General features: G+C 34.2%; 4 protein-coding genes across 4 annotated transcripts; all 4 read right to left on the bottom strand.

The window, feature by feature from the left end:
• Positions 1 to 885: 885 nt before the first annotated feature.
• Positions 886 to 1754, bottom strand: LOC112516911 (protein C2-DOMAIN ABA-RELATED 4-like). Its single transcript, XM_025124201.1, has 2 exons — positions 1551 to 1754; positions 886 to 1179 (listed from the first exon to the last, which is right to left on the bottom strand). Exons 1-2 carry the CDS (start codon positions 1752 to 1754, stop codon positions 886 to 888), a joined length of 498 nt encoding a protein of 165 aa, XP_024979969.1.
• Positions 1755 to 3098: 1344 nt separating this feature from the next.
• On the bottom strand, positions 3099 to 4701 carry LOC112514454 (protein C2-DOMAIN ABA-RELATED 4-like). The gene is made up of 3 exons (XM_025120938.1): positions 4452 to 4701; positions 3915 to 4007; positions 3099 to 3566 (listed from the first exon to the last, which is right to left on the bottom strand). Exons 1-3 carry the CDS (start codon positions 4566 to 4568, stop codon positions 3273 to 3275), a joined length of 504 nt encoding a protein of 167 aa, XP_024976706.1. The 5' UTR covers positions 4569 to 4701; the 3' UTR covers positions 3099 to 3272.
• A 3679-nt stretch (positions 4702 to 8380) lies between these two features.
• Positions 8381 to 10351, bottom strand: LOC112529130 (L-type lectin-domain containing receptor kinase IX.1-like). The gene has a single exon (XM_025140207.1). It carries the CDS (start codon positions 10349 to 10351, stop codon positions 8381 to 8383), a length of 1971 nt encoding a protein of 656 aa, XP_024995975.1.
• A 1642-nt stretch (positions 10352 to 11993) lies between these two features.
• Positions 11994 to 14034, bottom strand: LOC112516823 (L-type lectin-domain containing receptor kinase IX.1-like). Its single transcript, XM_025124085.1, has one exon. The coding sequence runs from the start codon at positions 14032 to 14034 to the stop codon at positions 12049 to 12051; it is 1986 nt and encodes a 661-aa protein (XP_024979853.1). The 3' UTR covers positions 11994 to 12048.
• Positions 14035 to 15608: the final 1574 nt, after the last annotated feature.

Here is a 15608-nt window from a genome sequence, read left to right as displayed (position 1 = left end):
TTTCTTTAAAGATAAATTAAAATAACAATAAGACAAAATATAATAATAAGAAAAAGACAAAAAAATACTAAAAACCATAAAAATAATAATGACTAAATAGCTTTAGCGGTGTCAATAGCAATTAATAGGGGTGTTATTAGCCTCTCTCTAATTAAATTGTATTTTATTAATGATACGTCAATAGAAAAATGACATATTCTTATTGTGTTATTTGTAGGTGCAGGAATTTTTTTAGTATGAAATTTGTCTAGATTTCTTCGATTATAATTTATTTAAGAACTTATTTATTTAGTTTTAATTAGTTTAAATATTTATTTATTTAAAAAAATTAAAATTTAATCACTTAAAATGTAAAAACCATCGCTTCTTTTTAGAGTTTTTCCTTTAATTATCATATATTTCATTAAATCATTTTTATTGAGACAAGACTCATTTTACAACAATCAAATTGTGGTGAAAATACAACCATAAAAAATAATATCATTATTAATTAACAAAAATTAATATACATGTTATTATTTCATGTGAGAAAAAAATACATTATTAAAAATAAAATAATGTTTAAAGTAGGTTTTTAAATATATAATAAAAAAATAAAATTTCTAACCACATAAATAGAGTATGTTTTTACCGTGCACGTTTAAGTTTACTATAACTTATAATGGTTGGTATTGTAACAAACTAGAAGAAAGATTAACAACTTATTGACTCCGTTTTTGTCATATGATGTATAAGTTACGGGTGCATCGTAAACTAAGTTGTGAATACAGATAAGGTCGTAATAAAATTTCATATTGCCAAAACTTGCACAACAAATAAAATCAGATCCAAACATAGTGGAAACACAACGTTCATGAAGATGCCATATTTACCATAAAAAAAGAATTATGATAAACCTTTAGAACCAGGAACATCAACCCATCCGAGTTGAATCTCGATCTCCCCCGATACCACATTTCGTAAACGAAGAACCATGGTTTGGACAAGCTTTCCGTTTGTCCATGTTATGTGGCTTTCTTCGGCTATGCAGTTGGTCCTTGTTGGTTTTACCGTTGCAATGATGGTCTCGCTAGGGAGGTCATCTAAACGCAGTTTTAATGCTTCTAGGAACGGTTTGATATCAAATTCAGCATCCCCCATTTTATCATCGTGTGAAAATACATCCTTATCATAAACTTCCTGCAATTCATCCAATCAGATTAATACGTATATCATATTGTTTATTGATACATAACCAAATTGTTAGAGTCCATAATTGGCTAGACTTGAACCATTTCACCTTTGTATTGGAACTTTTTTTTCTCTACAGGGGATCTTTTAGAAGGTAATATGGGGGGGGGGGATTCCACATATTCTCACACAGATAAAAATCATTAACAAACGGATCTAGAGCTAAAGATATATGAAACAAATTATATCTTATATTTTCATTGCGCTGCACGATTTAAAAATAAACCAAACGACTCCAGTAAAATCACACAGATAGCTAGAGCTAGAATCCGGGATACGATGTATGCAAATTTCTTAGATTTTAATGGTAGAAGAGTTACCATTTTGATCGGGAGAGGTTCAAAAACTGGAAGAGTTAGAAATTCATCCCACACTGGATTAATGTTATTATTGACGACTGCAGTCTTCAATTTATATTGATCCAGTCGGAAGATGACGTAAGGATCGCTGCCACGGATATCCCTGGAAGCAAGGTTTACTCCTTTGCGTACATGAATGCTTAACAAACCCACCAACCGCTCCATTTTTGTGATAGAATTAAACACAAGAATTAGGATCGAAGGGAGATATGGTGGAAAAGTAGACAACAAACAAAATAAAGGATCTAATTGCTTTGTTTTTACTCAATTATGAACATCGTTAGGGTTTGTATTTAATTGGATTCCATGTCTAGTAGTTGATCTCCATGACTAAATTTGTTTTTTAGCCAGTTTTTCAATTGAATTCTCCTTTTAATCAAATTTTAAACAAATGCCTTCACATTCCCGTAAACTCGATTCTTAGATTAAATTTTATTTTATGCAAATTTACGTAAAGATCCCTGTTTGTATAAAGATTTTTTTTTTCTTTTTTAAATCTTAAAATAGGTTTTACGCGAATGTGTTACTCATTTGTGTAATCTCTGGTTAAAATAAGATTTCGGTTCCAAAATTGATTAAAAAGTGAATTTTATCGGTGAGATCGGCTATTTTTGCGGATTCGCCCCCTTGTTTAATCTTGGATCATCTATTTTTCTTCTTCTTTTTTGTTTCGATGCATGAAACAAGTCGCTCACACAGTGTCTGACATGGGCATGGTGGGAACAAAGTAGGTGGTGGAGAGGGTTGTCGGAGAAGGATAGGGCGCCGGAGAACCAAGGGGTTGCCGGTGAAGGAGAGGTAGGGGTTAATTTAAAACGGTTCAGTAGCTTGTACCAAGCTATACAGATTTGCACACTATTTGTTCGATTAAAGGATAGGCAAAATGATCAAAATGCCGTTCACATCACTATCACGTATATAAGATGTTGGTGGCGGAATAATATAAACCAAACCAAATAAACCCAACACGATTACTATTCATTTATTCGTGATTGACACGGTTTTCAATCGGTATCTTGTGCAACATGACTTACTAATCATTTACTATACAAGCAATGTGATAAATTATACAAAGTTTCTTTCTTCCATCTTTTTTCACATAAAATGCAGTTGTAGGAGAATTAATTGCATTTTTTGCTTAGGGGCCGTTTACCAAACACTTACCCGACAAGTACTTACCGGAAAAATTTTACACTATTATTTACTTACCGGGTAAGATTTAGTCCATTAAAACGATATCGTATGCAACAATTTACCCGGTAAGCGCTTACCACGTAAGACTTTTGGTCCTTGTCTCACTCTTATCGGGTAAGATTCTTGTTCCTTACCATATTCATCCGGTGAGATAATGTTACTTGGTAAGCGCTTACCAGGGTAAGCGTTTGGTAAACGTCCCCTTAGTTTTCAAGATTACCAAAAAGACCTTCCATTGTGGTTAAGCTTATAAGTTCACTTATCATAATCTCTAGGATTAGCAACAAATTTGACATTAGAAACTCACAAACACTTGACTAACAAAGTTCAAAGAAAAAACCAAGAACCCTTCTGGTTCACTCCCATGAAAGCAATGGATATAGATATCAAGACAGGTACATTCAAATGCCTAAAATACCCTTTAAGAGATGTAATGCTTGAATCTACAACATACCATTGAATGCGTGAAACGCAAAGAGGTCGAATGAACTATTTACGTTTATGGTCGGGAACGTCAATCCATCTCAACTTAATTTCAATCTCACCACTTTCGACATTTCGTAATCTAAGAACCATGTTTTGGATAACTCGGTTGTCGGTCCATGTTATGTGGCTTTCCTCAGCTAGGCAGTTGGTCCTTGTTGGTTTCACAGTTGTGATGATTGTATTGTTTGGGAGATCATCGTTCAAACGCATCTTTACTGCTTCCATGAACGGCTTGAAATCGAACTCTGCATCCCCCATTTTGTCATCGGTTGAAAATATATCCCTATCGTACACTTCCTGCATTTCTTCAACAGCTCAAAACACTCCATTGAATTTGATATTTGAAGCCAAAAACCATAAAAAAAACAGGCTAAAGACTTTATTCTAGCAACTGCCCAAGAAGGAAACAAAAGGGAGGTCTAGCATCTAAGGCACATTGTAGAGCAACTGATCATTTCATCAATGGCTGCGAGCAGATATGCAATTAATGCTAAAAAGGGGCAGATAAGAAGACCATGGAGTGCAAACTTGTTCTTGAGAATTGTTAAGATCAAGCTCCAAATGCAGAAAGGTCACAACGAGAATTTGAATTTTGAAATTAAGATGATGATGATTATATAGAGAAGAGATTGGAGAACAGCTTACAAGTTTAACAGGGAGAGGTTCCAAAATCGAGAGAGTCAAGTCTTCATCCCACACAGGGTTTATATTTCTCTTTACCACTCGAGTCCTCAATTTCTGTAAAAAATTTGGGAAAAGTTTAGAGGAATTTTCTCAATTCTTTTTGATGGTTTTCAGTTCTACACACCTCCTAAATCTCAATTTTCCATCTAGAAACTTCTATCAGGTCAATTTCCCTCCGCCTCAAACCGAGATTATTTTCCGGCCACCGCAACTAGGCAATTAATTCTTGCTACAATGGGCGGAAACAACTAAGCAGACGATCTAAAACAAATTTACCCTAACATCAGCGGCCATCAAAGCCGCCGTACAACAACCAACATTTTCCCAAATCTCCAGATGCATCAACCTCTCAAACCAAGGAAACCAAAAAACTTCAACACCGAAAATACTTGCACACTTTTCGCAAATTCCAGCATACATCTACTTGATAATATTAGAACCTGTCCGTAACAAAAGAGGATTGAAGAGTGTAAATAGAAAACGAAACAAAAAGCTCACCTGTCTGCCCATTCGGATGATAACGTAAGGATCGCTGCTACGTAGATCTCGAATTGCAAGGTTTACACCTCTATGGACATGAACTCTCAGCAAACCGACCAAATCATCCATCGACATATGTGCTCACGATTACTAAACCAGCAAATTAGTGAAATTAACCTGCCATACAGGATTGATCGTGAATATTTGACAATGGAGGTTAAGGGTTTATATGTTGAGCAGCTATACCCACCCTCTGGTTCGAACCAACATAGAAGACACGGAAATGGTTAAATTTTATAGAAGGCAAAAAAAGATCAACCTTCACAAATTAATAATTGATTAATTGGTCCGATTTAGTCCCTGATTTTCATCTCTATGATTTATAATTTATTAATATTTTTGATCTTATAAATTATAATTACTATTTATTATTGTTTTGTTCTTTTGTACTTAAAAGGTAAGAATTAATTCAAGGATGAAAATATATAATAAATTGCAATTTTAAACCACAAGGAGAAAAATTAAAATCATTGACAAACCACAGGGACGAAAATCGTAACATACTCTGCAACTAATTATTGATTCTTTTAATTATTACATATATCATCAATTAATTTTTTAACAGGTTGAAATGCCCTTTAATTAATTGATGGACCTAATGTTAGTTAAGGTTGTCTATCATTCACGAAAAAACCTATGGGGTTGTTGGATAATGGTCTAATGGAATGTCTGACTTAACTATACATGGTTGTTCGGTTGTGAGTTTATTACTCACTGGTTCGGTGCTTTTCTTCCATTGATCTGTTCAGGGTATGAAGCTCGATAATGTTGAGATGAAGCTCCTGATTTGCTCAAGATATACACTGTTGGAATGAAGCAGTTGATTTTTTCTGAAAATTTCTAGATAAATCTTGATCCAGTGTTGTATTTGTTGTTTAAGGATGGGGTATAAGTCAACTAGGTTTTTTTTTGCCATGACGATGGAGTTGGTTGGTTGGATGGGAGAATTTGTATTCTAGTAGCAAGGTTTGATAAATATTGACAATACGTTACTTTTATTTTGTGGGCTTATATACCACGTATCAAGTTAACCTTTTTAAAGGGTGTTTGTGCCTGAACTAATCTCGACAAACTGTAACTATAAAAAATCAGTCCTGATAAACTCTAATAACAATTATCATTGTGTACGTCTGGAATAGAACTCTGAACAGATAAGATATTCCACCACATCCCCTAGAGCCTTAACCACTACGCCACAATCCTTGTGGTCATATCAAGTTAACTTCACATGCTTTTATTTATGATATCGACCATTTTTGTAGTAACATGATGTGTAAATTTCATTTGGATTAATCAATACAAATAGTTTAATTCACATAAAATTTAATGAAAAACCAACTAAACAATTTCTTTAAACATAGTCGACAGTGGACACTGATGCAAATTTTTTCGATAATTTCTCGAGATTTTACGAATACCACAAAACTATTTATGTAATTTACTCTTATTAATAAAAATAAAACTTATTTTCCAAATTTAAAGTGTGTGGTTTTTTAGTTAATTCTAGTGTGGGTCCTCCAACGAAAAAAAGACAAAAAGAAGAGAACATAAACAAATACACGTCGTATATTTATCTGTTTGTTTTTTGCTCAGGTTTAAATGATGATATAATCTACATGGTTTAAATATTAATTAATATATAAAATAATAAACGTATAATAAAATCAATTTTAATGGTGAAAATGAAATTTACCAATTCCAAGTCTCCAACTTTATATAATTTTACATCAATTTAATTTAAAAATAAATATTCTTATATCAATTTATTTAAAACAACACATTTATTTTTTAATTATATATATTATACATATGAATATAAACATAGACATACATATTTCTAGGGATTATCTTCATATGTCTTATAAAGTCGTAAGGATTTTCGTGACTATTTTTTAGGACCCTTGGAATTAGTCGAGACACCAGGTATGTAAGATTTGGTCTGGACAACCACAATTAACCTAAAATACACACACATATATATATATATATATATATATACATACTGACAGGGAATATCGTATCATAATCCATGAGAATATGGAGAAAAATATGTTTGGAATAATCATTTTTCTTACTAAATTTTCTCATGATACATAGAAAAAGGAAGAAATATATAATAATTAAAGAAGCATTTTAAAATGAAAAATAATGTTTGTAAATATAAAGTGAAAATGTCTTTTTCTTTGTTTAAGATGAAGGAATATTCATTATATCTTCTAAGGATTTATATTCTTGGTTGCCGGCCAACCTCCCAACCTTTCAAATAAAAAAAATCATGTTCTCACTTACAAAATAAATCTCTCTCCATATATATATAAACTTCATAACATAGTGAAGGTTTGGCTTTTTTTTACCTTCACAACATTTTACTGTAAAATTTCAAGTGTAAAAAAGTAGTCTCATGAAAATAGGTTGGTCTCACGTGAACCCAATTATATATATCTATACTATATTATAAAGCATTTGACAAAAACTCTTAAAACTATTTTTTATGCATAAAGTACTGTATATTGATGCATATTACTTAAAATTCAAGATCACAAATAAATTATGCATATGTACAACTTATTAAAGCTCCATGTTTGAATTCATGTAACTAACTGCGGATAAATATAATTAAATAGAGATTAAACATTTCATTTTAAAATATAAAAAATCTAAAATATAACTAGGATAATTATCGAGTTCTAACAAAATAAATAATTATTATATTTATAAGAAAATTATATTATTAAACCAAATACAAATTACTTCGTTATTGAAACTAAATTAAATTATAATAAAAAAATGAATTAAAAAATTACACAAAAAATAAAAAATTTAAATAGTTAATTTGATACCAATATCGATATATTTTTGTCAATTTTTTATGATATCTTCAAATTTATATTTTATTCAAAAATAAAACCATCATCGCTTTTTCAAAATCACATAAGATCATACTATAACATCGACAGAGATAAAGAATGAAATAGAATATTATAATCAAGATATATTTCGCTGCATAACGAGTACTTTTCTAGTATATATATATATATATATATATAACAAGTAGAAGGTTATTTCCTTTTATTTATTTATGTTTGTATTTTATATATAGACAAAAAAGATTTGAGAGCCTCAGTCCATGTTAAATAAGTTGTCCACCCATGTATCTATTGAAGCTGTTATGGTTGGTCCCTTTACACTTACAGTAACACTCTTGTAGTTGTTGACTTCTTTTCTAGTTTTCAGACATTTTGGTGTAATATTGGTTTTTTATATGTTTCCTAGTTTGTATGGGCTTCTTTTATTTACAATTCTATGTACTCTGTCTCTATTTATCTCACACAAGATAGGGTCTGCGGGATAAGATATATGCATACCTTGTCTTTATCCCCAAGGTTATATAGACAGTTCCCATGAAGACCCACAGCCACAGCTGGCATCCGGGCCAACTGTATGTCTAAATCCATGAATTCTCCATCAAACTTATCAAGTAATGTAAGAAACATCAAGGTAAAACCTACCACCTTAATGAACATTACTTGGCAGTTCAGACACGGATATTGCTGTGGGCGAAACATTTATTTATCACTATCATTTTCCTAAAACAACCTTTGCAGCTTAATTTATGCAGATAATAGATTATGCTAATGACTTATTGAGTACATTTGACATGTCCATTTCAACCAAACGAAGCAATAAACCCAAAAAATAAACACCCCTAAGATTTTGGTATATATATGAGGAATAATAATGTAGTTCAAGATTAAATTCTATTGTAATTGATCATTCTATATTTACCATTTTATCAATATTAAAATTTCGTTCAAAGAGTAACTATGGAAAGTTTACACAAATTTGAAGGATAATTATGGATATAAGCAACGTATTGAAACATTTGTTCAACGTACAAGATCAAGGCTAGTATAAGTTATTGAAGCACCTCCAGAACTGACTTCAGCAGTGTAGTACACAGGCACCGGCATCTTAGTTGGAAGATTTGGGGATGCACCCTCAAACTTGAGCACCTGAATTGCTTGTCGGATTGATGGCCTCAGACTCCGGTCAGGGTGCGAACACCATAGCCCCACCATCATCAAACACTCCACTTGTTTTGCGTCAAATTCCTTCTTTAGCTTCTGATCCGCCCCCGAAACCAGCTCACCTTTTCCAAGTAAACCCCAGACCCACTGGACCAATCCCAGATCGGAATTTGGGTCAATGCTATCCATTGCTTTTCGCCCACAAGCGATCTCTAATGCAACCACCCCAAAGCTGTATACATCAGACTCTTTGCTTGTTTTTCCTGTCATTACGCACTCTGGAGCCAAGTAGCCTAGAGTTCCGGCTAAACCGGTTGTTTGTGGACCTAACTCATGGTCCATGAGTCGAGCCAATCCAAAGTCTCCAAGCTTCACGTTGAACCCCGAATCAAGCATGATGTTGCTGGTTTTGATATCTCGGTGCACCACACATTGTTCCCATTCTTCATGAAGATAGAGCAAGGCGGAAGCTAAACCCGTTGCTATCCTATACCTCACACCCCACTCAAGGGGGCTCTTTTTTCCAAAGAGGTGAGAGTCAAGGCTGCCGTTTGGCATAAACTCGTAAACAAGCAAGAATTGAGTTTGATCATGGCACCAACCGATGAGTTGCACCAAGTTTCGGTGCCTTAAACTACTAATGATCTTCACTTCGGTTATGTACTCTTTCTTTCCCTGTTTAGAACCCTGTGAGATTTTCTTGACCGCAACCACCAAGCCTTCATGCGATAAGTAGCCTTTGTAGACACACCCGAATCCTCCTTCCCCCAACTTCTGGTCATTTGAGAAGTTATTGGTGGCTGAAGCGAGATCGCTGTAAGAAAATCTTTTCGGTCCTGCTCCTCTTTCAAGATCATCATTCATCGATGTTAAGGTAATTGTCTCTACTGATTCTTGTGTAGGTTTACTTTCTCTCCTCCAAACTACGACACATGCTACTATGCCTCCTACAACTAGAACGCCAAGAGGGACTAATAAGCCCACTGCTAGTTTCCTTTCTTTTGAATTATCTCCACCTTTTTTTTCCATTTCCAAGTTCGAATTGAACTCCCAGTATTGAAGGATATGTCTCTCCACATTGGCACCAGTGGCAGCCGAAAATCCTACGGTTACCCGCTCAGGAAGAACTTCCCGGAGGTCAACTTGATACGAAAGACTGGTATTCTCTCGAGAATTGTTTCCAGCCCTGTAGCTCCATGACAAGCTCAGAACCTTGGTGGTGGCATTGTAAGAAACCCAGGCATCCGTCGAATCCCCACTATGTAAACTAGCATTCCAAGCGGTGTAATTAGCAGAATGAATTGAGTTCTTGTTGATACCAACATGTTCAAATGGAGGATCCCACTCTTCATTCACGAAAGAGTCAAACTCGATGACAATCATTTGGTTTCGGGATGAATCGGTGTAAGTTGTATTGAATAGGCCTAAAAAGCCACCAGGTGAGTTGGGTGGAATTTGGAAGCCAACTGGGGCTAGAAAGAAAGCAAACCCATGGCCGTATTTGGATTGAGATAGCGTATCAATGATGAAAGTGAAGTGAGTGCTGAAATCAGAGAGTTTACCGGATTTTCTGTCCCATATCGGGACTGTTTCTGCGAATATGGCTTGACCAACACGAGTGAGGTAATTGACCTTGTTGAACTCTATGGCTCCAACTGAAGGCACGGCATCGCCTAAATAGAGTATGTTTGTTGCATCAGCATCAAAACGAGAGATTTCGAAAGATACTGATTTTGACAAGGGCAAAAAGAGTAAGAAAGAATAGGCAAAGAGGAAGATGGAAGCAGTTTGAATCCCTTGAGATGATGAACAACAGAAAAAGGTGGCCATGATTAAGCAAAAATGCAGAGAGACTCGATGTCAGTGGCACCTGAATATATCAATAAATACATCAAGGACCATTTAAATATTGATGCTAATACAAATCTTTCCAAATCTTAATCTTCAAATTTCAACTACTGCCTAATTATATATAAAGGTTGATGAAGGTTAGAGGAGGAATTAACTAATCAGTAAACAACTAAGCACTTAAAGTCAACACAGAAGAAAATTATGTTATACCAAGGAATATCAAATTTTTTGCCTAGACAAGATATGCCTTAACTCCATGACCATGCAAAAAAATACATTATGATAATGTGATCCAGTCTCTGTCTTGATTAATTTTAAATGTTTCAAGTAGTTATCTGGATCTATTTTCCAACTTATTTAACACCAATGACCAAGAACCAAGAAAGATATTTGGTCCTAAACATTTTATATAGCAACCAATTCAAGAGGTCAGAACCATGCTGCCATATGAAAATGAGATCATCTAAAGTTGCCAGCAACATGATACATTTAGGGGAGTTTATCGAACACGGTAAAGAAAATATAAAGGCAACCCTTCCAAAACACGGTAAAGATGGGGAAGAATGAAGTAGACAGAGACAAAGAGCATTTAAATATTGATGCTAATACATATCCTTCCAAAACTTGATCGTTAAGTTTCAACTAATGTCTAATTTTATATAGAGGTTGAAAGGTTCATGAAGATTAGAGGAGGAATAAACTAATGAATGGACAACTAAGTGCTTAAAGTGAACATTTGTTGTACCTAGGAATAAACTCCATGATCATGCTGAAAACATTCTGATAATTAGACCCTGTCTGTCTAGCTATATTTTCAAAGTTCAAGACCATTTTTATGGGTCGTTATCTAGATATATTTTCCAACTTCAACACCAATAATTGAAGACATTTGGTCCTAAACATTATATATAATTCAAGAGGACAGGACCATGCTGTTGAAGGAGATAGAATATGCATGAATATAGAAGTGTTGTTTTTATCTTGATTTATAGGTTGGGTCCAAGCGCCATATCTCTTAAGATACCAAAGACCCTCGTTGAGAGTTAAACAGGATATGCATGGAGCTATTCCATGTAATACAGGTGACTTGTTATGACCATGTTGGTTTGTTGTTCCTGCGTGTACTTTGGTGTAACGACAACAGAATATATTGACAAATACCACAAAAAAAAAAAAAAAATACCAATGATCTTAAAGATTAACCTACTATACCATAATTGTCTTCAAGATCATTAAACAATTGTCTTGTTTGCATATGACTATAAGAAGGCTCATGAACATTACTGGCGTAATTTAATATACAAAGAACAAATATATCATGTAGCTGGGACACTTTCAGACTTCATACAGCCAGTTGTGAGCGTCACCACAACTGACTATTGAAGTTTTTGATGCATCGAGGAACTCATTTATGTTGATTTGGAATAAAGACCATAAATTAAGCATTTGAAGTGCTACCGTTGCAGTTGGCATAAAATTTAGCAGAACAGCCTATCTGCATTGCAGATGAAAAAGACCAAATTTTATTATTTTAATTTTGTCCTTGTGGGTTTGACTTTTAGCCTGAAAGAATAATGTGTATAAGTATAACCTTACATATCTAAAAGAATAACTGATACAAATTTAGAGGAAATATACAACTAGGAACGCTAAATCTTTACGGGAAAAGGTATTGTTTAACGACCTATATTGATACTCGAAGAAGTTAAGAATGGATCTCCTGAACTGCTTGTTGGGGTAGCTGATGCATGGTAGCTGACAACAGGCATGTTCATCGAAAGATTTGGCACATGGGCCTCAAAGTTAAGGACTTGAATCGCTTGCCTTATTGATGGCCTCAGACTTCGATCAGGATGAGCACACCATAATCCTACCATCATCAAGCATTTAGCTTGCTCTGCATCAAAATCCCCTTTCAGTCTCTCATCCACTCCTAGAAGAATTTCTCCTCTTCCATGCAAATGCCAAACCCAATCCACCAGGCCTATCTCCGAATTCCCATCAACGCAATCCCTAGCCTTTCTTCCACAACAAATTTCTATTGCAACCACCCCAAAACTATATACATCTGATTCCTTGCTAGCTTTACCAGTTCTAACGTACTCAGGTGCCATGTATCCTAAAGTTCCTGCTAGGCCGGTCGTCTGTGGACCTAACTCATGGTCCATAAGTCGAGCTAATCCAAAATCTCCGAGCTTGACATTAAACCCCGAGTCTAGCATGACATTGCTTGATTTAATGTCTCGATGTACCACACATTGCTCCCACTCCTCGTGAAGGTAGAGCAAAGCAGAAGCCAAACCTAATGATATCTTGTACCTCACAGGCCAAGCAAGGGGATCCATTTTCCCAAAAAGATGAGAATCGAGACTACCATTTGGCATAAACTCGTAGACTAGTAAAAATTCATTTTTTTCATGGCACCAACCTATGAGTTGTACCAAGTTTCGGTGCCTCAAACTGCTTATGATCTTAACTTCTGTTATATATTCCTTCTTCCCTTGTTTGGATCCCCTCGAAATTTTTTTAACTGCAACCACCTTTTGTTCACGAGTGAGATATCCCCTGTAAACGCAGCCAAAACCTCCTTCGCCCAACTTCAGGTCATCGGAGAAGTTATTTGTAGCCAGAGCAAGATCTCTGTAAGGAAATCTTTTAGGTCCTGCTCCTCTTTCGAGGTCATCATTAATTGTATTTGAGGATAAGTTGACTGTATCTAATGTTTCCCCAGTAGATCTCCTGTGACTCCTCAACCAAATTGCATATGCTACCATGGCTCCTGCTAATAGAACACCTAATGGCACTGCTAAGCCCACTGCCAGCTTCACTTTTTCCGGAGCCTCTTCACTTTTCTCTTTTATATCTAAGCTAGACCTGAACTCCCAGTACTGAAGGATATGTCTCTCCATGAACTGGCCAGTGGAAGCTGAGATGCCGATTGTGACCCATGAAGGAAGAACGTCCTTAAGATCAATTTGATACGAAAGACTGGAATTTCCTTGAAAATTTGGGTTCCTTTCATAGGTCCAAAAGACACTGAGATTCTTAGTAGTAGCATTATAAGAAACCCAAGCATTAGTAGTATCTTTACTGTGCAAACTAGCATTCCAAGGAACGTAATTAAGCGAAGAAAGGGAATTCTTGTTAATCCCTACATGCTCAACTGGAGGGTCCCACTCACGGTTAGAGAAGGAATCAAACTCTACAGAAATCATTGGGCCTTGGGATGAACTATCACTAGTTGTTGTGTTAAACAGACCTAGAAAACCTGCAGCCGAGTTAAGTGGACTAGTGAAACCAACTGGAGCAAGAAAGAAAGCAAGGCCATGGCCATAGGGGACAAAACCTTGGGTGTCTATTACAAAAGAGAAACGCGTAACAAAATCTGTTAGCTTCCCTGAATTAGAGTCCCATAAGGGAACTTTCTCCTTATAAAGGACCTGCCCAACACGACAGCAGTACACGACACTGTTGAAATCCACAGCTCCAAAAGAAGGCTCTGCATCTCCTACATAGACTACGTCTTTGGCATCAGAATCAAAGCGAGGTACTTGAAAATACAACGAGTCAGCGATGGGCAAAACCAACATAAGAAGACAGATAAAACAAGTAAGATCAGCATACAGAATTCCATATAAAAAGACACGACAAGAGGAAGCCATGATTTGCAAATTTGGAGGATCAACTACCTGAGATAGATAGTCTTTAGTCTTTACATGAAATCAGCACATGTTACTCGGAATCTTGGCATGTAAACTTCAACTATATGTTGATTTTATATGAGTTATAAAGCTAACATGAACATGAACATGAACATGAAATTAGATAACTAAAGATTACCAAATCTTGGACTTATTTGTTGACTTTTTATTTTGTGGGTCCCACAAGTAACGTTGAAAATGTCATTATGTGCTATATATAAATAATAAACGAATAAACTAAAATTACCTAACTTATCAAATCCACGTGGTGGACTAATAGAAATTTAGAGAACATCGCCATCACCCATCTGAGCTGCCACAAATTAGGTTGGTTATCACATCATTCTTCAAAAATCAAAATCATTAGCAAATACACCGAACGAGCAGCAGGGGCTTGAATGGTAAACATGACGAGTATATGAGAAAGAAATGCATCAAGACATGACGCCATTCGCAAGGAAAATCTGAGTCTGTAACTCAAAATCAATGCCGGTGCCAATAAAATAAAATAAATATGTTTGAATATTAATAGAATATATAAGACGCTACTTTAAAAAAACAAAAGTTAATGAGAAGCATGCTAAAACAAATAGATATGATCAAAATATCATAACAATTTATGGACAAAAATATAATCTTAGCTCAGATTTGCCAAAAATAATATTGTAAAAATCTTGAAATGAGTACGAAAAATCGTAAAAAACAAAAATAAAAACTAGAACACTTTGTCAGTAATTTTTTAATGTATCTGTATACGCTCAAGAGGGCATACCAACGGTTATTAAGATGTTAAAACTTCCAAATTTCACCGAGTCCAAACGATGAAAGAGAATCATGTTCCTTTTTTCATAAACTACCGATTTATGCACTACTAATGCAAATACTAATAATTTCAGTCAATGTTTTTATGGGTTAAATGCATGAAATAACAATCTACTTTCATAAATTTTCTTATTATAACATTCTACTTTTGTTTTTCTTTATTACAGTAATGTATTTTCAAATTATTTTTTATTAAGACATCGTATTTTAAAAAATCTATCAATTGTAGCAATAGGTAACCTATTACCTTTTAAACAGGTTAACCCTTTGATTTTTTTTGCTTATGTGGCTTTAATGAGGTGATGTGGATGACACATTATTTTGATGACTTAACTAAAATAAAAACAAAAACAAAAACCTATTTCAAATTATTATTAATGATTTTCATTTTTCATTGTTATGATCTAAAAAAACATTTAATTTTTTTAACTTTTTCTTATTAAGTTGCATGCAAATTAAATATTTTTAGAGTAAAATAATTATTAAATAAATATGAAACATTATTTTCGAGATATATTTTGTTTGTAAAAAAAGTAACTCTTCTTATTTTATGTTGTTCAAATAAATACATATCTTTTAAAGTTCTCTCTAAAATGTTAACGAAATAAATTGTGTTCTATAATTTTTCTAATATTTTTATATTAATAAATAATTCAAAATTTTAATTTAATTTAATATATATTTATAAGTCAAGTAAAAGTTTTTGAACAAAT

The sequence above is a fragment of the Cynara cardunculus genome (assembly GCF_001531365.2).
Source record: "Cynara cardunculus var. scolymus isolate 2C chromosome LG 1, CcrdV1, whole genome shotgun sequence".
Classification (NCBI taxonomy): domain Eukaryota; kingdom Viridiplantae; phylum Streptophyta; class Magnoliopsida; order Asterales; family Asteraceae; genus Cynara; species Cynara cardunculus.
The sequence above is the reverse complement of the archived record's forward strand: the minus strand, read 5'-3'. Positions and strand labels throughout refer to the sequence as shown.